This window comes from Tachypleus tridentatus, chromosome 10 (assembly GCF_004210375.1).
Source record: "Tachypleus tridentatus isolate NWPU-2018 chromosome 10, ASM421037v1, whole genome shotgun sequence".
In the NCBI taxonomy this organism is placed as follows: Eukaryota; Metazoa; Arthropoda; class Merostomata; order Xiphosura; family Limulidae; genus Tachypleus; species Tachypleus tridentatus.
In genome coordinates this window covers 33865943-33892483 of record NC_134834.1, presented here as the reverse complement: position 1 = coordinate 33892483, position 26541 = coordinate 33865943, and the positions used below count along the sequence as shown (strand labels likewise).

Below are 26541 nucleotides of genomic sequence, written 5' to 3'. Positions count from 1 at the left end.
AAATCAGCATAACCAGTCAAAAGTTCACAGTTCCCCCTGCACAATTTCTCAGCCTTAGCAAAGTGTATTCACAAGTAAACTTGTCTTTTTCTTGTTGTTGTTGTTATAATCTCATGAAGAAAGGGGGATGTTCAAAACTTTTTTTTAGAACAGATACAGTTTACTTAATAAAAATGATTAGTTATAATGGAATTTTGTAGTATGGATAAAATAACTTATGATTTTGTATTATTTAAAAATGATTACAAAAAAACAACAACAATTTTGTACATACTCCTTTTGGAAGTTTGAAACTAAAATGGTGAAAATACATATTCAGATAACACATGTCTACTGAATAGCTTAATATCATAACATTCATTTCAATTTCTATGACTCAATGATGAAAGCTGGATAAGAAAAATTTACTTACCACAAAATTTTTCATTAAACGTTTTCTTCAAAACACTAATTTCAAATCAGGTGGTTAAGGCACTCAATTCATAACCCATGGGTTGCAGGTTTGAATCCTCATCACAACAAACATGCTGGCCCTTTCAACTGGGGGGGGTGTTAAATTTGATGGTCAATCCCACCATTCTCTGGTAAAAGAGAAGTCCAAGAGTTGGTAGTGGGTGGTGATGACTAATTGCCTTCCCTCTAGCCTTACATTGCTAAAGTAGGAAAGTCTAGCAGAGATAACCCTCGTAAAGCTTTGCTCTAGTTATAATGATTATCATGATTAGTTATAATGGAATTTTGTAGTATGGATAAAATAACTTATGATTTTGTATTATTTAAAAATGATTACAAAAAAACAACAACAATTTTGTACATACTCCTTTTGGAAGTTTGAAACTAAGGTGGTGAAAATACATATTCAGATAACACATGTCTACTGAATAGCTTAATATCATAACATTCATTTCAATTTCTATGACTCAATGATGAAAGCTGGATAAGAAAAATTTACTTACCACAAAATTTTTCATTAAACGTTTTCTTCAAAACACTAATTTCAAATCAGGTGGTTAAGGCACTCAATTCATAACCCATGGGTTGCAGGTTTGAATCCTCATCACAACAAACATGCTGGCCCTTTCAACTGGGGGGGGGGGTGTTAAATTTGATGGTCAATCCCACCATTCTCTGGTAAAAGAGAAGTCCAAGAGTTGGTAGTGGGTGGTGATGACTAATTGCCTTCCCTCTAGTCTTACATTGCTAAAGTAGGAAAGTCTAGCAGAGATAACCCTCGTAAAGCTTTGCTCGAAATTCAAAATAGATGAGTTTGGTTTCAAATTGTAAATTATAATTCAAATTTTAGTATTATACATTAGTTAAATAAGTGAGGTGTCTGGCCACTGTATTTTGTGTGTTACAACTTATTGTATCTCTAGGATTTTCTGCTAATAACCTACTTGAGTCTCTTAAGTATAATTTTGCTGAACATCAGCAAATATACTGTTTGGTTAGCGATACCTGGAAAGGGCATTGCTCGAAACGTTGTATAGACAAGAGTATATGTTAATATACATATATATATCTGTAGTTAATTTATTAACGGTTTTACCTTCGACATTTTTCTTTTGTCTTTCAACAACCACTACGCATAATTTCCTACACAGTTTTATGAAACCTAATTTAGACTTAACATTCTTTAATCTAAGAATACTCTTAATCTGTTAGTCACCACCACCAAATTGTCTATATCTGTTAATGCACAAGCATATGTATGGAGGTATAAGAAAATTGTGAAAACTCAATCACTGTGTCCATAAAGTTTCAAGATGTTGTAGCTGAATGTTGAATGATGCTGTAGAATTGAACATCGCACAGCACATTAATTATAAAGAACAAGTCTACTTGTTTACGATACTTTGCCAGCTTTCAGTTGTAACCTGTAACATTTAAAGTATTATGCGACACATATAAATCGAGTTTCAGAACACACTTATTTTTCATTGTACCACCCTACTGACGAATTCTGGTATTGAATGAAAGGACTCTGGGGTTATAGACTTGTGGGAGTCAAATGGCATTTTTACGCATCCATAGTTTACGTGATATTTATATTTACCACAACACTTTATTGAAGACATAAACCGGTTTAATTGCCCTCTGTTATACAGTCTAACCATGGGTCTATGACTACTTATAAACCAATAGAAATGGTATGATAAATAATGGACTTTCTTTCGATCTGTTCCGACTTTAACTAATAGAATGCTGAGGCGTGAAATGTACATAGAAAGACTTTAAATGGAATACAAGTCTTTTTCTCCTTCTTTCTGGATAAAAAACTTGTTTGCAGCTCAAATGAGTGTAATTACAGAAATAAATATACAGGTCATGGCTCCTATTTAACAAGTGACTTGAAGTTAATCTTAGATCACGTCTATCATTCTGTTAAAACATGAAAATGAAACATAAATTAGTATATACCATTTCATTTAGCTCCACCAAGTTTACTCTATAAGCTTCACATAATTTTTCATACTGTTGTTTCTGCAACGTTAACCTGATAATTAGAGCAAAGTTGGCTTGTAAATTGCGGAATCAAAGCCGTTGCCAAACGTACTCGTTTCCCTTGGCAGTGAGGTGTTATAAAACGACAGTCAGTATCACTATTTGTTCGTAAATCAGAGTGTCAGTAATTGTGTTGTCTTCCGTGTCAAATACTTTGGCTCAAAATTCAACAACCAATCTACCAAAACCATAAAGGTATTATTCATTACAACGTAAAACTTGTTTCTGTCAGTTGGAATTCATTAATATATCCTATACTCTATCATCTTAAAATAATTCCACAATCAACTTTTCGAATTAATTAGCAACTATTTGCCTTTGACATTATGATATATTTTACTATAAAACCATAACCACACTTAAATTTGTGTTTCAGAAAGACGTTAGAAAACCATTTTTACCATTCTTCGCACTATTGAGGTTTGTTGTGTTTTAAAGGCGAGACACAAAACCAAATTTGTTATATTAATTAAATTTCTTTTTAATTATGTTAGTAATCTTAATGTATTGAAATTGTTTAAAATGGTATCCTTAGTTTATGTTTTCGTTAAGTTTTCTAATATCGCCTTGACACTGATATACGAGAGTTAAATGACAAGGTAGGAATTATTTATGTTCACGACATCTAGTGTTAATATTTGTAAACACGGAATGAGAATCGCGTTATTCAGTCTTTTTTTTCTTGTTTTTTTAGTTTCACAAAAAAATGAATTAAATACTAGATATATTTAATAGTTTTGATTTAAGGTGATGCTTAAAATTTTCTCTCATGTTGTATGTGCCGATAGAGAATACACAGGGTTTTCCCTGTGTATCACCCGTGACCCTACGAGCAAAGAAGTAGTGGGAGTGTTACTAAACAAATTTATTTTATCTAACGATGGGAGTTTGAATAAGTAAAACAAGTAAGAAGTGCTTTCTCTTTTTCTACGTAACTTTAAATAATAGAAATAAAATACAGTCTTCTTGAAAGTCAAAAAGGGTTTGTTTGTTTCTGAATTTTGCTCCAAGCTACACGAGAGCTATCTGCGCTAGCCGTCCCTAATTTAGCAGTGTAAGACTAGAGGGAAGGCAGCTAGTTATCACTATCCACCGCCAACTCTTGGGTTACTCTTTTACCAACGAATAGTGGGATTGACCGTCACATTATAACGCCCTCACGGCTGAAAGGGCGAGAATGTTTGGTGCGACCGGGATTTGAACCCGCGATCCTCGGATTACGAGTCGAACGCCATAATACGCTTGGCCATGCCGGGGCGAATTTACAATTAAAATGACTCTCTAGAATGAGACAAACCATGTATCAGTTGAAATGGTTAAGTCGAAAATCTGAAATCTGATAACATTAAAAGCCTGTTTTAAAGCAGATGGTGGGCAAAGCACAGACAGACTATTCAAAAGTTTTGTCTTTATAAAAAACACAAGACTAATCATGTGACCTGCTAGTTTACCGTTAGAAGCGTATAAATGCACAGACATACTGATACCGAAAAGTGTGTTAGTGGATATCCGTTCATCAGGTACATCGTATAGAAAGCATACATTGCAACAAACGAATTAAAAAATAAATTATACGTGTGATTTTTGTCATTTATTTATGTTATAGCTATACTGCGTTTACAATTATAAAGTGTGTCTGTAATAGTGTGGCGACTAAGACATAACATTCAGTTTCCTGAATTCTGCTTTTAACACAAACTTTCGCGACTTTCTGGTGTATTCCAGGCCAATAGAATGAAAATACCTGAGCCTTTTTCGAATTGATTACAAAAGTGTATCTCAGGACAGTTGATATGGGTATTAACACTTTTACCAATAAAGCAGAGAACAACGTTTCGACCTCTTTAGGTTTTGTTAACCTGAAGATGACCTCAGTGAAAGTGTTAATACTAATTAATATCAGCCGTCCTGAGATACGTTTTTTACTTCAAGCGTGTTTCTCGTTATAACGAACTGATTACAGTTTCTTCTTAACATCAAAACCGTACATTTTAAGCTGTACATTTATGTCCAATAAGAGAAACATGAGCACATAATAACAGGAATAACAAGTACTGGTTGATTAGTATCTCGGTAATCAACATTAATTTTTTCTTTCTTTCTTTCTTTAATCTGTGTGTTTACATAAACTCAAATTATAGATCACAGAAAGTTGACTAAGAAGGACTTGAGGTATAATGTGTGTGAAAGTGGTATAACGTTGATTTTTTTTCCGGATATTGTCTTTAATATAGTCAGGTAATTATAACACAAATACCTTTTCTTCCGCTAACAGTCACAATTATGGAATTATCAACTTGTAATGTTTCCAAAATATTAAATCCATCATACAAGATCGAATGAACAATTTTGTATTGTCCTCTATAAGATTTTAACAGAAAGTATTGCTTGGTATAAAAGATAATCTACAGTAAAAATTTGCAGAAAATAATAAAAAGTGTAAGTGATGGTTTTAGGTGTGATGATAGTTTAATTACATTCTTGTTGACTACAAACGTCAATCATAAAACACGAGTGAATTAATTTACGGATAAAGCTGGCGAAACGGGAATATAATTAATGTACTTGCTGTCAGATATAAATGCTAAACCTATTACATTTATAATTGTATTGGCCCGGCATGGCCAAGCGCGTTAAGGCGTGCGACTCGTAATCTGAGGGTCGCGGGTTCGCATCCCCGTCGCGCCAAACATGCTCGCTCTTTCAGCCGTGGGGTCGTTATAATGTGATGGTCAATCCCACTATTCGTTGGTAAAAGAGTAGCCCAAGAGTTGGCGGTGGGTGGTGATGACTAGCTGTCTTCCCTCTAATCTTACACTGCTAAATTAGGGACGGCTAGCACAGATAGCCCTCGAGTAGCTTTGTGCAAAATTCAAAACAAACATTTATAATTGTTTGTTTGTTTTTTGAAATTCCCTCAAAGCGACATGAGGGCTATCTGCGCAAGCCGTTTCTAATTTTCCAGTGTATGACTAGAGGGAAGGCAGCTAGTCATCACCAGCTACCCCCAACTCTTGGGATACTCTTTTACAAACGAATAGACTGTCATCTTATAACGTTCTCACGTCTGAAAGGACGAGCATGTTTAGTTTGATGGGGGTTCGAACCCGAGACCTTCAGATTACGAGTTGAGTGCCTTAACCACTTGGCCATGCTGGGCCACACTAAAATAGAATTTGTACATCATGGAATGTGAAGCATTAACTTCGGTGGCATGCAGTCTTCTTAACCTCTGAAAATAAAATTACTCTATTTCCTATTTTGCCCGAAGCGAGGAAACAATTTGCCCAAATGACTCTCCCCTGCCCCTACATACATGTAAATAAAGTTAGTGAATTTTGCTATATCAAATAGTTATTGTCAATTACAATAAGTTTCATGACATGGATTTAGTGAACCTCAACGCACCATTCTTTTATTACATCCTTTGTTTAAAGATTACAAGTCGAACGCCTTAATCCACCTGGCCATGCCGGACCTAGAAGTGAGTATTGTCAGACATACAAAATCGGTTAATTTCAGCAAATTGGAAAATGGTTATGTTAAGATGAAATTCAAGTACCTAAAATTCAAAGCCATTTGTTGCTCTTTAGTTTAGCATTATGGAAATATATTAGATTTGCTGGTACCGTATCAACAAGTGAGGAAAACTTCGCAAATGTAAGAATGTGTTTAAGTTGAATAAAACATATGCCAGATAGGCAGGAGCAGAGGAAGGACATGTGGTTGCACATATGCTGGCAATATGCAAAGGTCAACGTATTCTTGATGACGAGAAACATCACCCATACTGGATTATACTTTCCCTGAGACTCAGCACATGAAACATAAAAACTCAACATATTAAGAAACCAAATAAACACAGCCACAAATTTATGCTCACCCGATAAAACTGACGTTAAAATAAAATAAAACAACATTTCATTAACATCAACAAATGTCCTCAAAAACCCATAAAAAACTTATACGCACACACCTAGATCAACAACAAATAAACAACATTAAGCCCCAAGATGCAACAAACTACAAAACCTTAGACTGCTGCGTACCATATGTTCCCGACACCAGCAAAAAAGTAACCAACATTTGGAAAAAAACGTATAATAAAACACAACATTTCAGTTAACACCAAATTTTTCAGAAACCAGGTACAAAATTAAAGTCTGTATTATGTAAAAACTACAATGACAAACACAAAACCAACATAATTTATAAAATACAATGCAACAACTGCCATGACTTCTATACTGGAGAAACAAGCAAAAAAAAATAAGAAACGAGATTCAAAGAACACAGGAAACCACCTTCACATGTTTTTGAACAATGAAAATCAAATAAACACATCATAACTACAGAAAACTCCCAGATACTAAGTAAGGAAACAAAAATAAACAAACGTAAAATCAAAGAAGTCCTACTTAAACATCAACTAAAACCAAAATTAAACCAATATACGGGAAAACCTTTATACCTATACTAATTGATAACCTAACATCCAACTGCAACGCCTCCTACAATTCTGTACCCTTTTATACTCTCGTCCCTGAGACTGCGTCCAGCAACAATCAGTTGCAAACTCTCTTTGTTAACCTGAAGATGACCTAGGAAGGTCGAAACGTTGTTCTCTGCTTATCAAATAGTGTTAATAACTATACCAGCCGTTCTGAGATACAAAGATCAACTTACAGAAAGTGTATTGAAAATCTATTAAATGAATTGTTGCTTTGTCTTTAGTGAAGAAAACTCAACATTTTTAATGTTTTAGCTTATGAAGGGGGTGGTTAAACTGTGTAACATGCAATAAAATAGTTATGTATATTGTTCAAAGAATATTTGTTTTACGTCATTTAACTAGAGATATTGTGTAGGTTTTGTGTCACAATATATATATACCTTATTATAGTAAATACATCATGCTATGCTTATCATGAGCTAGTTAATAGTATTTTCTATCCAATTACACAAGACTGCGATGATTTGGTTTTATTGAAATTTTCACATGTTATTCAGTAATTACTGTACGATGAATCCGAAAACGATACCCATTTTCTCCATCACGTATAGATTTGTTCAGAAAAAGTCACATGTACTTTGAAATAAGTGTTGACAACCACTGGCTACAGATTTCTCTAGACCAATTGCGACGTAAGAGTCTTAACGATCATTCTAGAACAGGGGTGGACAAATCCATGGCCACTGGCCACAGGTGGCAAGTGTTTAGCACATTTGTGGCCAGCTCGAGTTTAGAAATCAATTTTTCCATCATTTATTTTTATAGCAAATTTGGTAATCAGAAATTGCACTGCCTCACGTCATCACTAATGTCGCTCGCTTCATTACTGCCACAGACTCTGCCAATTTTGTAACGTCAGTCTGGTTTAAATGATTGTTATCGAGTATGCATTGTCTTGCATGCGTTTGCAAACTTATTTTTATTCTGCAACTTTCAAGTGTTTAAATATATTTTATTTTTAATCCCATGATGTGGATAAGTGGATAATTCGAGAACGAAAGAATCCAGATGATAGTGAACACTCAGAAAATAAAGAAAATTTAATTCATTCTGACATTACTGCCGAAAAGAGAATGGTGCGTAACTGGAAAACGTGAAACAAGAACTTAATGAAAGTTTGGAGTTAAAATTTGTAATGATTGAAGCAGATAATAAACCAGTGTGTCTTCTGTGTAACAATGTTTTTAAGAAAATTAAGTATACAACCTTAAACAACACTTTCAACAATATTCACAACGAATTTGATGTAAAATTTCGAGTTGATAGCAAAAAATTGTATGAATGAAATTAGCCGTCTGAAAGCGCAACTTCATGAACAAAAGGGAGGCCTAAAAAGATTTTTATCTTCGATAGGTCTTGTTACTTTAGCTAGCAATAAGGTAGCTTGGATTCTTGTTCTATATATATAATGTGACTGGGGTGCCGTCTATAGTTTTTTAAAGTTAACTAAAATAGTTTATGCGTTAACAATTTATTTTTATAATATTTTATTGTTTTATATTATTGATTGTATAACTGTTTTAAAATACCAACCTGTTTTCAAACGTGATCCCAATTTAATAAAATAACTGTGTTTCTTTAAATCATCCTTTCTATTTTTCTAAAGGAATTATAAAAGTTTCGTATTATTATGTATACTTATCTTATTCTAAGAATGTCTTATACGTTTACAAAGTGTTAACAAAAATCTCTTATATATTTATATTACAAATTTAAGCAGAATACACCCGATAGTTTTAGACAAAGAGGAACTGATTTTTCGAGGTTGCACCTGTAGGAGGGCCTGCAAGTTTTTATTTTTGTTATTAAATTTAAGTGTGTAGTCAATGATTTAACAGTTATTTTACAGATTCACAGAGTTAAAATCTGAGATTTGATTGTCTCTTCTGGACATATTGCAGATAACCCATTGTTTAGCTTTATACTAAAACAAACAAACATAATGTAAAGTTAACCGATCAGTCCATTGTGTGTTGAGCAAGAATCGAAGTACTCATGGCACAAGTGTTTACAGAGTTGCACTCAAAGCTTAATAAACCAAGTTTATTATGAATGCATTTCAAGATAATAAACTTGTTTTAATAATTTCTGAATGTAACTTGGTGTCGAAATGTAGTTAGAATTCAAATGTTAATGATATTTAAGGTTCACTTTCTTTATTTCAAAAGGAAATATTTAAATAACAGTGTTCATTTCTGTGCATCACTACGTTGCTCTGAATTACACAATTTGTACCAACCTTCAGTCACTATTCGTGCTTTTGTATTACCATGCACAATATTCATTTATAGAATAGACATCGCTAAGACAACCTAAATTTGGAGTCTCATATTTTCTTGCTCTACTAAGATACAAATCAGAAGGCCAAACTTACTTCTCTCTTATCATATCCTATCTTTGAAAAAAATTTAGTAATTGTTTTGTTTGTTTTCTGAATTTCGCACAAAGCTACACGAGTGCTATCTGCGCTAGCCGTCCCTAATTTAGCAGTGTAAGACTAGAAGGAAAGGCAGCTAGTTATCACCACTCACCACCAACTCTTGAGCTACACTTTTACCATCGAATAGTGGATTGACCGTCACATTATAACGCCCCCACGGCTGAAATGTGACTCGTATCTCTTTCCCACACAGAAACATTTCATGGTTTGATTTTTGTACTGTTTCATGGTACACGTGGACAGCTTTTGTCACGGATCTCTTTATGTTCATGGATTTTCGCCTGTTATAAAACGCTACTCTCTGCTTACCACAAGTAAGATAACACCCATTGGTTGTGTTTCTCTGGATGGTTCTAATTTAGGTTCGTCCGTATTTCTTTGTTATGCCATTAAATAGAGAGAATATACATACACAATATGGAAACTTTGACACATCCTTATCATTTAAGTTTGAAAATATGTTGTGTCAGGAAGAGAGCTTGTATACCCTTCTCATAAGCGATTAATTTTTTGATGGCATCTTGGTAGATATGTAGTTCTAATGTATGACGTTCCATCACAACCTTATATTGCCTGTTGTTAAAACGTTACTTCCTCATCTGCATATTCAAAGACGGTTTAAAATAATGTCTTTAAACTTATGTACAAACTCAAGAAGCAGTTTTGAACCCTCAGCATTTTTCATGTTTTAAAATGTTGGTTATTAGATTTTATGTATTGTTACTTACATGATGCTTCAGAGAAAAAAATATATAATAGTTCCACAGCGTGATTGACATAAATTAAACATATACACTTACCACTTTATTTATGTTTTATACGCTCCTGCTTTTAAGTTAAAAGTATTGAATCATCTAGTGGTCACAACGGTTGCAACTACTTGTAGTAATAAAATATGCTTTCACATATTACCCGCGGAATTTATTTTTCGTAGAAAAGAGACAGTTAAGTCCAAGGTCTTACTTACCATTACGGAGATACTTACCAACATCACAAAATTTTCAGAATCCTCTCAGAATCACCACAAGACACGTCATAGTAGTGTTACTAAAACACTGTGTGTGTTAATAAAATTGTGTTTTCCCAGCTCCACGTCACACTTCATCTATCTAAAGAGTTATTCTTGTGAACAAGTTAAAAAGGAAAACAACGCCTCAGCTAAGATTAAATTTGGCATTTTGAAGGCAAATCGCAGCTTTTATAATATTAAAAACCTTTTTCTTGTACGAAAATTTTAAATGAAAATATCCGGTACTACCAATCAGTGATGTTTCTTTAGTTTGTTAAACAGTAATATTGTCTATCTTTGATTACACTCATGCAATTTACTTTGCCCTAACCCAGCAATCTTTTGTCAGAAAATTATCTCATTATAAAAAATGAAAAACATTATACAATCTTATGTTTTCCTCCTTTAGTTTCAGAAATGTCTAAATTATGGTGGTTTCTTTTACCTTTTGCCGTATGTTTTTGAGATACTTTAGAAAAAATTTGAGAGTCTGTCGAAAACTTTCACTTCTGTAATAACACTGAAATGTACCTGTTAAACACGTTATTTTTTAATTGTATATCATCAATAAATTTTGAATAATATAGTAATGTAGCACTGACGTACACGTTTGTTGGTGAATACTACAATTCTACGTTAGTGGTTCTGCTTATTCAAGTGTTAATTTGTATGCCAGTTTTCACATACGGCTAACTGCTTATTATTCGTGTATGTTCCGTGCATAAGTTTATTTTTTTATACTCAAAGGCTGTGAAAGGTTATATATACATCGTTTAGAAGTGTTCACGTCAACTATATTATGTATACAGCACTTACCATACAACTGATTGGATTATGTATACTCTATGTTTACGCACGTGACTACACTCCCTGATGTTCATAATGTCTTCGTTTAACTTATACTTTGCGTGTCATATAAAAAGGTAATCATGTAATAAATCTGATAGTAAAATATTTAGCCTTGACGTTTCTGTCCTATATTAATATTGACACTAACTAAATACAAGTATTATGTATATTCGTCTAATAGCAACAATCCTCTTTAATAATGTGTAATAACAAACTATAATAATTCTAGAGTTCTGCCATTAGATCAGGTAACACCTGCGTCATTTAACTAAGATTTCTTATCATGTAACGTTCAAATAGTTTCAAATTCTATACAAACGATTCAACTAAATTATTAAGTTTAGTAAAGTTTGACATTAATTTTACATTTTTATTCGTGGTATAGTGGCTTGTGAAATGGCTCCGAGTTTTTCAAGTACAAACTAGTAACTCATGGCTCTTGTCACCTCTTCACCAATTTGAGATCTAATTGTACCTTTGGCCTCCGACGACCAAAGTCTTGTAGATGAATTTGCTCTAAACTTACCTGAAACAATTTCAAGTTCCTCGGTTATTGAGTATTTTTTGTAGTTTAAATTTGAAAATTCGAATGTAAATAGTTTGACAAGCTATGTAAACCTTACTGTGTGTGTGTGTGTTATAACAACACTTTAGGCTAAAGGTTACTCTAGATCTGTACCCTAACTGCGTTAGTATATTTTGTGTACACATATAACCATAGCTGTACTTAGTAGAATGCTTGCAAACCTGTTAACCACGTATTATCAAAATTTGGGTGAACATTCTGTATGAATTAGGAGAGATTAATTTGGTTTGTTTGTTTTTTATTAATTTCGCGCAATGCTACTCGAAGGCTATCTGCGCTAGCAGTCCCTAATTTAGCAGTGTAAGACTAGAGGGAAGACAGCTAGTCATCACCACCCACCACTAATTCTTGGGCTACGCTTTTACCAACAAATAGTGAGATTGACTGTAACATTATAACGCCCCCACGTCTGAAAGGGCAAGCATGTTTGGTGCGACGGGGATGCGAACCCGCGACCCTCAGAGTACGAGTCGAACGCCTTAACCACCTAGCCAATTAATTTGGATAGAAAAACTTGTATTACGAAGATATTATTCCCCCCTTCTATTTGTATTTAAATATGGTGCTTTCATTTTCAAAATCTGTGTAAAATATTCTCAATGCCTGAACGGTAACATACTTGTTTTGAAAATAACATTTAATTGTCTGATCACTAAAACAAGCATAAAACTTCAACGTACAAAGTAATTGATTTACTGTTATACATTTATTTTAAAACGTTTGTTTCAGTTTGATGCATGCGACGTGTATTGCACAAATCTCGCTTGTTCTCTAACTGTGCATAACATTCTCAAGAGCAAGAATGAACAACATAAGTTTTGCGAAAATACTAGCATGTCTTCAAATACCGTTGAACGTTCGAGAATCTCGCTTCATTGGTACAAAATCTAGCCGAGAAACAGTTTAATGAAATTGTTCGTTTGCTACAGTCTGTATACTATAATTTTTGGAAGGTATAATTGTTATAAACGCTTATTAAATATTGATCACAAAATTCCAGATAATTAACCAGGAACGCTTATAAATTTCGAACATTGCAAATCATTTAACTTCAGAGAATTAACTTTGGACGTTAGCAAAGGTACACGAAGGCTGTCTGCGCTAGCCGACTAGAGGGAAGGCAACTAATCATCACCATCCACCGCCAGCTCTTGGGCTACTTTTTTACCAACGAATGGTGGAACTGACTGCACATATAATGTTCCCACGGCTGAAAGGGCGAGCATGTAACGGGGTATCGAATTCGCGACTCTCAGAATGTGAAAATCTTTTTCACTCTCTGCAAGCAAAATATTATTATATTTTCCTTAGATCATCCTATACCATCCATTCTCCTTCAAAATTTTATATTTAATCAGTTTCGAGTATCTCAAGAGTTGCCGATCAGTATTGTTGACTATCTGCTTTTCCTGTGTTAGCTCAAACTTGGAAACAACTATGTGCAGATAACCCTTACGTAGCTTTGCACGAAATTACAAATCAAACAAATAAACTATATAGGCTTGAACCATTCGAAAACTGTACATATGTTGTAAAATCACAAATAATCGGTTTTCCTGCACCTTTTAAACGACAATCAGAGAACGCTGTGTTTATATAAATCATTTAATATGTGTTATCTTATCATTGACTGTAATTTTAAAGCAGTAAAATTAATTTGTAACTCGTTAGTCATCTTTAGTTTAAATTATGAAACCACAGAGGAATATCAATTTATTTCTATCAAATTTAGTTGGTCTTATAAATAAATTTAATAGCATATTATTGATCATCTAGTGTTATGGCATAAGTTAATGTTATATAAAAGATGGCAAGATCACTTTTATTATTTTGTATATGTTAATAATTCATAATCAGATATACATGGTCATGTGATTAAATAATGAACACAAAAATAAAATATGTATTGATATCTGTTAAAGTGGGTTGTGACACTTCGCAATTATTTGAAAGTGATTGGCACGAAATATTTTACTTTTATATGCCATGGATATATAACATTCCACTACAAAACATCATAAGGGTTGGTGGGTAAAGTTTCTTGAAAAGGTTTCAAACATCATCAAAAAACTGGCATACATAAAGTAAATTAGGCTTACCTCTATGAATCGTCATATGTTCCCGCTTATTTTTCCAAAACGATCTTAGCCATACTTGTTGCAGTACATGGAATAAGCAATTAAATCTTCACAGGTCAAATCAAATTCAGTATTCAAATTTAAGAATAATCATTACTTTAATTTTAAAAAATTAAAAACGATTTAATGTTGAATGCAACATCACCTGAGTAACTGGTCTGGCATGGCCAGGTGGATAAGGCACTCGACTCGTAATCCGAGGGTCCCAGGTTTGAATCTCCGTCACACCAAACATGCTCGCCCTTTCAGCCGTGGGGTGTTATAATGTGACGGTAAATCCCATTATTCTTTGGTAAAAGAGTAGCTCAAGAGTTGGCGGTAAGTGGTGATGACTAGCTGCCTTCTCTCTAGTCTTACACTGCTAAATTAGGGACTGCTATCGCAGATAGCCCTCGTGTAGCTTTGTGCGAAATTTAAAAACAAAAACCATGGTAAGAGATTCAAGCCTTTCTGTAAATTATGAAGGCTCTACTGCTAATTACGTATTCCATAAATGCTCTCCTATTTGATTCAAATCAAATGAATTGAGATGAGTAAAAAATATGTTGAAGATATCCAAAGAATATCAAAATGGAAAAATTGCTAAATATAGTTTCATCTGCCTTTTTCTGGCGTTCTTTATAACATGCATATTGCTTTATGACAAATAATATTTTGAAACAGTAGCGCTGTCAGTTATCGTGCTGCGAGAGGAAAATAACTTGCATTCATTTCGTAATGACCAAAGAGGGAGGTCTAGAGGACAATATTTATACATAAAGAAAAGGTCGTGAAAGGTTTCAAATACGTCTTTTTGCACTCTTTTCAAAACAAAACTTGAAATTATTTAATAATTATATCGGTTTACACACAAATTAATTACACACATACATTTTTCTTTAGTTTTATATTATATTGGCTGGAATAACTTATTAGATAGATTACATATGATAGAGAGTTTCAACAACAGCTTGACACTTCCATTAATAAAAATTTAGTCTTTTTAGTAATATTACTGGGAAATGTCTTCTGAAATTTTTCAACCGTTGCTTAACAGCATGACAAATCTTGAACGTTGATAAAGATCTATGACGCTAAACCCGGCATAGCTAGTTGGTTGAGGCACTCGAATCCCCGTCACATCAAATATTCTGGCAATTTCAAGTGTGGGAGCGTTATAATGTGACGGTCACTCCCACTATTCGTTAGTAAAAGAATAGCACAAGAGTTGGCGGTGGGTGGTGATGACCAACGGCTTTCCCTCTAGTGTTATATTGCTAAATTAAGGATGGCTAGCGCAGATAGCCCTCGTGTAGCTTTGCGCGAAATTCAAAACTAGCTAACCAATATATGTCTGTGAAACTGAAAACCAAAATTCCTTCGAAGTTAAAATATAGGCCTAACATAGTGTTTTATTTACTTATTTTGATATTTCTGTGTAATGCTTTTTCCGCAAGGAGGCGTCGTTCTTGCATCATGCCTCTCTCTTTCCATTGCGTATAAACTTTACGTACACTTAGACATATAATGCATTTTTCAAAATCACTTTACTTAAAGATTTCCCTACTTAATTTTATAAAAGTATTTGTTTAAGCTTCTAAAATAATGTATTTTGAAATCGTTTGTCAGAAATCAATCAATCAAGAGTAAATATAATGACAGTATTAAATGTGCATATGTCACTAAATAATAAAACTGAGCCCAATGAAAGCTGTATGATGTTCGCTGTGTGTTAGAAATACAAAGTAAAACTACTACTTTCTTTGATTGTGGGACATCTGAAAGAATGGTATATAATTTTAAGACTTCGGATATATTTACAGTTATTATTTTACTACAAACACGTACATAAAGCAGAGAACGTAGTTCAACACAGCTCAGTGATGTATGTCAAGCTGCACACCCGACTTCCAGTCAAGACGTAGCTGTGTAGGCACATCTAAGTATGTGAATCTGTAAAGCGTGACTACATCTATTGTTTGTATTTCCTCCTTGTTGAAGTTAAACATCGTGCCACTAATTCTGAATATTTCATTTCTAACAACAATTACTGACAAGAAACCACACAACGAAAGACGATGGACACCCATACCAAAGTGGTAAATACAAAATACGTTAACAGAATTTATGAAGGTTGAGGTATTCTATTTAAATGATTTTATTCTCTGTCAAATTTATTTTCAATTTTACTTAAATTGTATGTAACGCATGTAGAGTGACATTTCTTCAATTTAAGGTTTAAGATAATTTCATATTTTCAAACCGTTTATTTCTTTCAGGTTTTCGACTAAAGATAATACAATAATATAGAAATTATTTCCGTGTAATTTTCTAACACCAAAACGCTGCTCAAAATGTTTGAGTTTAAGTTAACTAAGTATAACATAAATACATTGAGCGTGTTTTTTATTTTGAGTAGTTGTTAATCTACGAATCTATGTTATAAAAAACAGATTATATCTCAGTTGTTTTTTTCTTCTATTTTCAAAATAGTTAACTTTAACTGGAATTTTTGGAAATGAAAATCTTCCATTTAACTCTCACCTTTTTCACATCAATATTCAAGATGTAACTGTGTGAAATATTGAATGGGTGCTCTTTTCTTGATTAGCAGCTCTAAATTAGGGATGCTACAGGTGAATTCTGGGTCTCTGACCTGGCTGCTGTGCTTAAGTGTCCTATAATATTTCGGTCAGGTTGAAAATACTAACTATCAAATGCTTTGTTTTAATATAGTTGGATAAAATACATAAGTAATAATGGTTACAACGTAAGTTTTTTATTGCATAGAAAAATAGAAACATAGCAATAAATTCCCATTAATATAATGCTTTACAACACAGACTGTTCTACTTCCCTATGCACGAAATGCACTTTTCAATCTATTACTAGTACAATACTTAAACTAATGCACTTATTAATTCATGGGTTCTGCCTTAAGCGGCTGTGGAACTCAAGACAAGCCATAAAATTAAAACTTAAAAAAATATAATAAAACAACTTATAATTTGAGAAAAAAAAATGCATATATCAAAACTGTTTATTATCAATTACATGTTATTAAATTCATGCAGGTGTGTGTCTACTTTTCTGATTATAAAATTGTTTCCCAGCCCTTTTATTTGCTTAGCACAGTAAAACTAGGTTCTCTTTTACAGCTTTAAAATGGTATTGATAATGTTAACCCATCTTAGCATGAGAAAAATAATATTTTGCTAGTAAAACCGGTTAATATTACATCATCTTAACTACCACATTACATGCTCAGGCTGGATTTTGTGGATTTTAATCATAAAGATTATTCAGTTTAAAATATCCATCACTAGTATAAAGGTGCATATGAAACAACAGTACAGTTAAACAAAGTTGGAGAAAAAAGAAAAGCACTGGATTTTCAACATACAGTATGACTGGCAATACAAATATCTTAGATCAAGGCTTGTGTTGTTTTTTTATTTATTTATTACAAGCAATATTACATGTTAATGACGTCAAAAGGTTGTTATGTGTTACTGGGTGCAGGACCTGCGCGAACAGGGTGCAATACACGTATTTGCAAGACACGTCTCGCCGGCTCTCAACAGAGGCTACGCAGTCAGGTCAGAGAAAGCGGAACTAGTTTTATCCTCTACCACTTTGGACGTAAACGTGACGACTGTGCCAACCTATAACGTTATATTATAAAGATAAAAATTAGCGTTTTGCGCTTTGATTGACTTTGAATGGCGCAAAGCAAACAGGATATCTGTGCTCAGCGCTTTGACATTGGTACAAGGTAAGATGCCAGTAATTTGGATGGCTATTACGGACCTGTACTCTATTCCACCAGCAATGACCACAAGTTTATCTGCCACTTCAAACAGAGGGACAGTTATGGACATTTCTAACATTTCATTTATCTAGTTTCTAATTTTAGACCTCATATTGAAGGCATACAAAGTTTAGATGCCTATACATACTTTGTGACAGGCTGAGTACACAGTGTCATTCTGTGAAAAGTGTTTGGCTCCAGATTTTCCGTGATCTATTTGAAGGTAAACTGGAACAAAATTGTCAACTTGGACCTGGATGAGTTCTAAGAAATCACCTGAACTACTGACGATTGATATCGTTCTAAATTTAAGGTTTGGTTTTGGAATTTCGCACAAAGCTACTCGAGGGCTATCTGTGCTAGCCGTCCCTAATTTAGCAGTGTAAGACTAGAGGGAAGGCAGCTAGTCATCACCACCCACCGCCAACTCTTGGGCTACTCTTTTACCAACGAATAGTGGGATTGACCGTCACATTATAACGCCCCACGGCTGGAGAGGGCGAGCATGTTTGGCACGACTCGGGCGCGAACCCGCGACCCTCAGATTACGAAGCGCACGCCTTAACGCGCTAGGCCATGCCAGGCCCCTAAATTTAAGGAGAATCGACTTGTTTGTGAGGTTGTTTGTTGACGATGTTTACCTTTACTAGATCCATTATTATTAGGCCTAGAATATTCTTTAATTGTTTTAAGTAACACATTGACTACAAAATTACTGGCCCGGCATGCTCGCCCTTTCAGCCGTGGGGCGTTATAATTTGACGGTGAATCCCACTATTCGTTGGTAAAAAGTAGCTCAAGAGTTGGCGGTGGGTGTGATGACTAGTTGCCTTCCTCTAGTCTTACACTCTAAATTAGGGACAACTAGCACAGATAGCCCTCGAGTAGCTGTGCGAAATTCCAAAACAAACAAACAAAATTACGATACATCTATACTTGAATTTTTAGGTCCTATGACTAATAAAGCCTTTAATGTATATTTTTTTCATGCAACAAACACTGCAAAGCATCAATTCCAGGTTCCTAAATATATTTATAGTTTCTGAGATAACATAATTTATCAATGTGTATGTGGATATGTGTGTAGTTATAGGCTGTTCAATATGTTAAAATGATTCAATAGTGATGATTTGCAGTAAAAGTTATATTTACATATTTGTGAAGTAGTGATCCTGTTTGACAATAAAATGGTAAAACATTAGAAGTGATAAAGTTGTTAAATTACCAGTAATTCACACATTATAAAACTGATGTATTAGTGCTATATTTCAACCACATTTTTAATTGTGGGCTGCGATAAATTTGTATATTAGGTGGGCTTGTCTGGTTCTATATCAAAACTATTCCTTGTTCAAACCTATAGCTTGAAGTTTTTGTAGTTCTGATGTTAATATTCATTATACTTTTATTATCTGAAACAAATTATTCTAATACAAGAATACACTTATAAGTATTTCTGTTTGTTTTGTTTGTTTTTGAATTTCGCACAAAGCTACATGAGTGCTATCTGCGCTAGCCGTCCCTAATTTAGCAGTGTAAGACTGAGAGAAGACAGTTAGTCATCACCACCCACCACCAACTCTTGATCTACTCTTTTATCAACGAATAGCGGGAATAACCATCACATTATAACGCCCCCACGGCTGAAAGGGCGAGCATGTTTGGTGCGATGGAGATTCGAAACCGCGACCATCAGATTAGGAGTCGAACGCCTTAACCCTCGGCCATGCTGGTCCTATAAGTATTTCATTCACAATGCTTGTCCGATATTCCGTTATGTGTGTGGATTGTTGTTCGATTGAAAAGTCTAGATTCGACTGCTACATTGCACGCGGACAGCAAAACTAGAAAAGTGTCACTCATACGTGCAACCACGTTATTCTGCATAGAGATAGCAACAAACCAAAAACAACACATTATTACTCCATTCAGTTTTAAGCATTTGTTCTTACGTCCTGCTCAGTCTATGATACCACGCGTATAATTTCTTACAGCTGCTGGTATTTTCAACTGAGTGACACCTTATGCAACAGTGATCTAAATGGCCAAATCGGGACTCAGATACAGCCGTCCAAAAATCTTAACAGCCTTAGCCAGTTAGTTTTTGTAGACACTTTAGAATAAAATAAATGAACTGTACAGGTCATAATATTCGACGTTTCATAAATAAACCTTGAGTTAATTTATTGTCTGCTAATCCAATGTGAGTTTGATTAAATATGATCTATTGTCTGAGCAAAGCATTTCAAATTTATATGATTGGATACACAAACGTTCTAACCTGCGCGGGCTGTTAACAATGACTTACTAAATACGACTCATGTATCTTAAGAAAGTAAAAAGTTAAGTAATAACTGATCCAGGTATCTTGTCCCCTTTCTTTGTCTAGCGCATTATAAAATTGTTTACATTGTCTGTTAGCACAGACTAATCAAACATTGCAATCTCATCTTTTAAAGCTAGTAATAAACAGGCAAAAAATTTGCCTTATCTAATGATACTATTTGGCCAAATTATTTACAGTTTCTTAGACTTGATTTTAATGATAAACCAAATAAATTATGGAAGTGCTTAAAGAATTAAAATGTATATATATAACATGTGTAGCTAAATAATCTTAACAGGGAATGTTTCTTCGTGTTCCTTCATAACGTTAATGAGCAACATTCCTCTGTTGTACATTATGTGAATAAGCAATATTTCTATATAAATATATATATATTTTTATATAAAGTGTTTTATCAGCCCAAACGAGCCGTTTTTGCATATAAATTTCTCAACAAGTGGTTTCTCGTCATCACTGAATATTTCTATGTTCTTACATAACATTTATGAAAAGCACTCCTATACTGTTCTATTATGTTAATTGTAAAGTATTATTATTTTATTGCTTAACTAATATTAATGTTCAATGACCATGTATTATTACGTAATGTTACCTTGATGTATAACACTAAACGAATCATTTTACTTTAACGAAACGTTAGCAAAGAATAGACTTTATTTAATAAAGTTGTTAATGAATGTCCGCTATTTCAACATGGTGTTGTGGGATAATAGTAAATTTAAACATGTTATAATCCTCCATTGTAGTATAATTACACGATGAATACTCTTGCTTATTTCAGTTACAAAGACGATCATTTGCAACAATGTTCGCAAATAATAATTATGTGTTTTAACACATTACTAAATTAATGTACTTTTACTGCTTTTTACTACCTTAAGTTTAACCATCTTAAGATGAAGAAATATGTTTGGATCCAACCAGGGTTTTCAAATGTAGAATATAATGTTTCATCTACATACATCCAGAGAGCTCCCCGCTAATACAGCGGTAAGTCTACGGATTTACAACACTAAAATCAGGGGTTTGATTCCCATCGGTGGGCTCAGCAGTTAGTCCGATGTGGCTTTGCTATAAGAAAGAAGTACATACATCCAGAGAACTGACGTCATTGTTATTGTCACAAATAATTTAAATAAAGTAATTTTATTCAAAGATTTCGTTAGTTCCAAATAAACATGTGTTGGCAAGCTTTACTTTGCATTTGAGTCAAAATGAAAGTTGAAACCTTTCTGCCCCGTTGCTTCTATTGAATTTCATCTGCTTTATGTTTAGTAACAGTAGTAATGTCGGTAATGGATGAATGCATTTAACCTTGGGACGTTTCGGTGTTTGAGTAGACTTGAAAGTGTCATTGAATCATTGAAGAATTGTGATTGTTGTAAAACAGAATATCTTTAAAGAACAAACATGTATTGTTAACTAAGAGGGAGTTTCAAGGATTTTAGTGATTAAAAATTGAATTACCTGTCGACAATGTGCTTATAAATGTTCATGATATGTTCTCTTTTACACACTATTCAGCTGTGACCTCTTTCTAGAAACTTTATTTATTGAAAAATGCTGTATCTTAAGTCTGTTTCTTTACAAAAATACCCTTTTTGTCATAAATGAGAGTACGTTATTGTGATGTAACGGGTGGAGTGTATGTTTGACAGAGATGAATAACACTAATCTTCAAATCGAAAAGGGATGAATACAACATAAAAAGTAATTTGTTTGTTAATTATGAATACGTGGGTCAATAAACACTAATACACTTACAATGTTATAAAGTACAGTTTACAGTCTTACTCAAGGGTCTGATTTATGATCAGGTGAATATCATAGTCGTTTTAAAAAGTAAGTAGACTTACTTCATTACTTACATTCAGCATGTTCTGTTTGTTATAAAAGTAGTCTTAACCATATAATAAAATTTGTTTGGTATTTCGCACAAAGTTACACATGGGTTATCTGAGGTGGCCCAAGTTAGACCATTGCTTTGTCAACGAATAGTGAGAATTAACCATTACCTTATAAGCCACCTGGCTGAAAGAGTGAGCATTTTTGGCGAAAGGGATTCGAACCTGCAACCCACAACTTGAGAGTCGACTGTCCTTCCTGCCAAGTCATGCAAGGCTAATAATAAAAATTTGATTAATATTGTTCTTATATCATGCCAAAATAAAATGAGGTAATCCACTCGCACGAGCTTGTCTTCCACTACCATATTTAATAACCAGAGGGCATATCTACGTGTTTTTCAACATGTACAAAATATCTGAGGAACCATATGACTTACATAGTTCTTAGTTGTTGGAAATGTAAAGTTATAATCAGCTTCTCTAAATTGAATCAAAATAATTACGTTGAAAAAGTGATGTAAAACACTTTCTAATTTCTGTAATCGTTAATAAATTACCATACAATGTGAATGTTGATATTTAAAGGTGAAAATATTACTTTTATATTCTGATAAGGCCTGACATGGCCAAGTCATTTAGGCATTCGATTCGTAATCTGATGATTGCGGGGTCGAATAAAAAATGCTCGCCCTTTCAGCCTGGAGTGCATTATAATATTTCAGTCAATCCCTCTATTCGTTGATAAAAGAGCAGCCCAAGAGCTGGCGGTGGGTGGTGATAACTAGCTGCCTTCCCTCTCGTCTCACACTGCTAAATTATGGAAGGCTAGCGCAGAAAGTCTTTGTATGGCTTTGCGCGAAATTCAAAACAAATCAAAACAAACATTCTGATTAAAACGTATTTCATGATTATGGTTGCCACTCGGTCAGTCAATTCATGTAAATAAAATGTAGACATAACAAGGTTCTGGGATATTTGTACTCATGATCTGTCTGGAGAAAATAGTTTATTTTATTTTCACTAGTTAATTTAGTTTAAGGGGGGGATTTAAGCTCAGAATAGTATAAGTTTTTTACTGATAAGTGTGAAACATTGATTGTTCTTAAATAGTTCGTGTGGTAAGGCCTGGTGGTTAAGGCGTTCGACTTGCAATCTGCGGGTTGTGGGATTCATATTCCAGTCTCCGAATATGTTTACAATTTTAGCAGTGGGGTGTTATAATGTGACGGTCAGTCCCATTATTCGTTGGTAAAAGAGTAGTTGCTAGCGGTGAATAATATTGACTAGTCGCTTTCCTTCTTGTCCATCATTGCGAAATTAGGGACGGCTAGCGCAAGTGGCCCTCAAATAGCTTTGCACAAAATTCATAGCAAACCAAACTTAAACAGTTAAGCTTAAAACTAGAGTATGATAACTAACGCAGAAGCTTGTAAAATGTACGATTCTAGTAGAAATCAAATCCAATGTCGTTTATACGAATATTATGTAAAACTTTTGTCAAACTTACCAATCATTGCATTTGGCTATTTATCATGTTTCATGGCAACCATTTATTCCACTGCATTCCATTACATTCACCAAATCACCATGTTTTTAAATCAAAAATACACTTAGAAACTCATAGACCCTTTTTTAAATAAGGTTGGAAATCAGATTATTATCCACAAGTCTGCCCGACGTCAACAGTCCGTGGCATAAAATCTTTAAAGAACCATATCTTAGAATTATGTATTATAGTAATCGGATCAACAAAACAAACACGGGCCCGGGTGGGTTAAGGCTTTCGAATCCCGGTAGCACCAAATATGCTCGCCCTTTCAGCCGTGGAGGCGTTATAATATTATGGTCAATCCCACTATTCGTTGATAAAAGGGTAGCCCAAGAGTTGGCGGTGGGTGGTGATGGCTAATTGCCTTCTCTCTAATCTTACACTGCTATATTAGGGACGGCTAGCGCAAATAGCCTTAGAGTCGCTTTGCGCGAAATTCAAAACAAATAAAACAGACACATTAGAAGAATGCTTTTACAGATGTAAGCTAAGGCTTTACATAACGTACGTGGTTGATTGCATATAATAGGTTAACCAACTAAATAAAGCTTTGATGTTATCACTCTGATAAGTTTTTGTTCGAATTTGCATAATCTCAAAAGTTAATAATTAATTGAATATACCTTAACGTAATATTGAAAGCAGGAACATATAATGACGTTTAAAGAAACATAAGCATATTACTATACCATGTTTGTTTGTTTTGTTTTTTTTAGATTGTTTTTCTTCTTATGGAAGTCTTAACAACCGTGGCACTTGAATCACAACCAATTGACCAAAGTCACGTTTTATCTGCTAAAGAGACTGTTCAAAGTGTGGATCAAGAAATACCAACTGCAAGAGTTTTGCAATTATCAGAGAGAAAGGATTCTTCATTCAGAAAGGAAGAACACCAGCCGCCAGAGGGACTGAAAGGTTCTTACGGATATCGTGATGAAAATGGAGATCTTGTAGTTCGTTTTTATGCAGCTGATGATAGTGGCTACCGTATTGTAAAGGAAGAGCGTTATCCTTCATCGCACATAGGCAGAGATGGATACGATAACAATAAACATAGAACCAACTTTTACGATCCAGATCACATAAGACACAGAACGTATCCAAGAAATTACCATAATGACTTTTTCAGCCGAAACTACAGACCAAGTTCAAAAACTTATCGCAACTACGACAAACAGTATCCAAATATACATAAAAATACTCATGGGTTTGACGCGTACTATCCTACTCACAAATTCAGAGCAAGAGACAATTCTCAGTACCCCAATTCAGTGTATCAGTATAACGAAAATATTAGACCTTCTGAGTTTCCAGAGTTCCACAAGCATAGAAATAATTTCAATCATGGCCACCATTATGCTTTTCCGACACAGTTTTTTTCAAATAACCCTCAGAGACAGTTCTTTCAAAATCAACATCCCGTTTTCTCTCAAACTTACGATGATTTCCACAGATTTAAAAAACAATATTCAACCTCTTGATGATAATTATTATCCTTTTAATACTTTACAAAGAAAACTTTATCCAATTGATTATGACGGACATTACCATGAAAATTTTGGAAAAAGATATCCTTCGGGTTACAGTAAAGAAAAACGCCAAAATAACAATATTGACTACAACAGTTATTATAACCAGAACTTTGATAGGGATTTCAACAGGTTCAAGAAACAAATTCCAAATGATGAGTTTTATACAGATAATCCCCGGAATTACAACAGTTACCCGAGTGGATATTATAACCAAAATTTCGAAAGGAATTTGAACAGTTTCAGAGGGCGTATTCCCAACAATGCTTTTTTTCCTCGAGGCTTTCCGCTTTATTTGGTAACACCTGCAGACAACGTTCCAAATCTACCACAAAATATTCCAAATTTTGAAATAGTAGGAGCTAAAATAATTCCTGGTGGTATTGTACCAATATATAACATACATCGATTTAGAGGACCTCAAAATACACGCGTGTCTTACTCACCTAATCATTCAGTGTTAAACAGTGCTGTTGGATACACCACAAACCATGAATATCCAGATTTGATAAATGAGAGAAATGTTTGGCAAAATAATGTTAAACCAATCCAGTTTGACAACTACTTATCGGAATTCCCAACTCATAACAACGCTCTAAGAAAGCTATATTTTCCTAATCTGTATAGGAACCAGCACTTGTTTCGCCCTCGTTTTGGGTTTAGCAATATTTACGGGCTGGCTTTTTAATCTCTCCTCAACGGGTTTATATGATCATCTGAATACGGCAAATAGTATTATTTTCCTTTAGTTTTAGAATTTAAAAAACAACTAGTTTTAATTACTCAAGAACTAAATTTGTTCTCGGTTATCGTCGTAATTTTCTTCTCTCTTTTTTACCATGAACTTGTAATTTACAATTTTTCTATTTAATTACTGAACCAGGTTTACCCAAGTTATTTCCTTCTAACATAATACTGCAAATTAATACTATTAAAAATTAGAAGAAATATTTTTAAAAACAATTTATTATTAAATACTTTTTTTATTTCTGTATACAGAGAAAGCTTAAATGATTTTTGAAATGATTAAGATACAGTTTTGGTCTTTAGAAATATTACAACAACAAATATATATATATAATCTACGAAAATCTTATATTTACATTGGAAAAGGTTTACGTTTTATTAAATACAAGTAGAAAACAAGTTTTTGTTTAGTTTTAATTACCTGTTATTATTTAGAATACAGATGTTTCAATCGTAGTGGTTCATGAGGAAGCAAGCTCTTAATGTTTGGCTAAACTGCCATTAAGGACAAATTTTCAAGGCATTATTAGGACTATCTAATATTTTTCTGGCAAGAATTTGCACGGTTCAAAGAGCATTCACTTTGGAATTTATTTTTCAAACACATATAGTTTTTATCAAGCTCACATTACAATAATTTAGTTATTTCCTTCTATCTATTTTTCTGCGCGTTTATTAGTGTGCTAAAATAA

The 26541-nt window shown here is 33.9% G+C and overlaps 2 protein-coding genes across 3 annotated transcripts in view; one reads left to right on the top strand and one right to left on the bottom strand.

The window, feature by feature from the left end:
- Positions 1-15906: 15906 nt before the first annotated feature.
- Positions 15907-26440, top strand: LOC143229026 (uncharacterized). 2 transcript variants are annotated; one of them, XM_076460671.1, is made up of 2 exons: positions 15907-16158; positions 24290-26440. In XM_076460671.1, the coding sequence occupies exons 1-2, from the start codon at positions 16147-16149 to the stop codon at positions 25052-25054; spliced, it is 777 nt and encodes a 258-aa protein (XP_076316786.1). In that variant the 5' UTR covers positions 15907-16146; the 3' UTR covers positions 25055-26440. The 2 variants fall into 2 exon arrangements, with proteins under 2 accessions (XP_076316786.1, XP_076316785.1); XM_076460670.1 differs by having other exon boundaries at positions 15910-16118; positions 24290-26439.
- The window catches only part of LOC143228334 (ankyrin repeat and KH domain-containing protein 1-like), a 35377-nt gene continuing 34180 nt past the window's right edge, over positions 25345-26541 (bottom strand). The window contains exon 9 of the mRNA XM_076459604.1: positions 25345-25427. Coding sequence (XP_076315719.1) covers positions 25345-25427 — 83 coding nt within the window. The remainder of the gene's footprint in view (positions 25428-26541) is intronic.

Excerpts from the sequence above, each read along its gene's own strand:
- LOC143229026 (XM_076460670.1), top strand. The coding sequence starts at position 16,098 with ATGGACACCCATACCAAAGTG. Across the intron at positions 16,119-24,289 it reads TGGACACCCATACCAAAGTG|ATTGTTTTTCTTCTTATGGA; the intron begins GTAAATACAAAA and ends TGTTTTTTTTAG.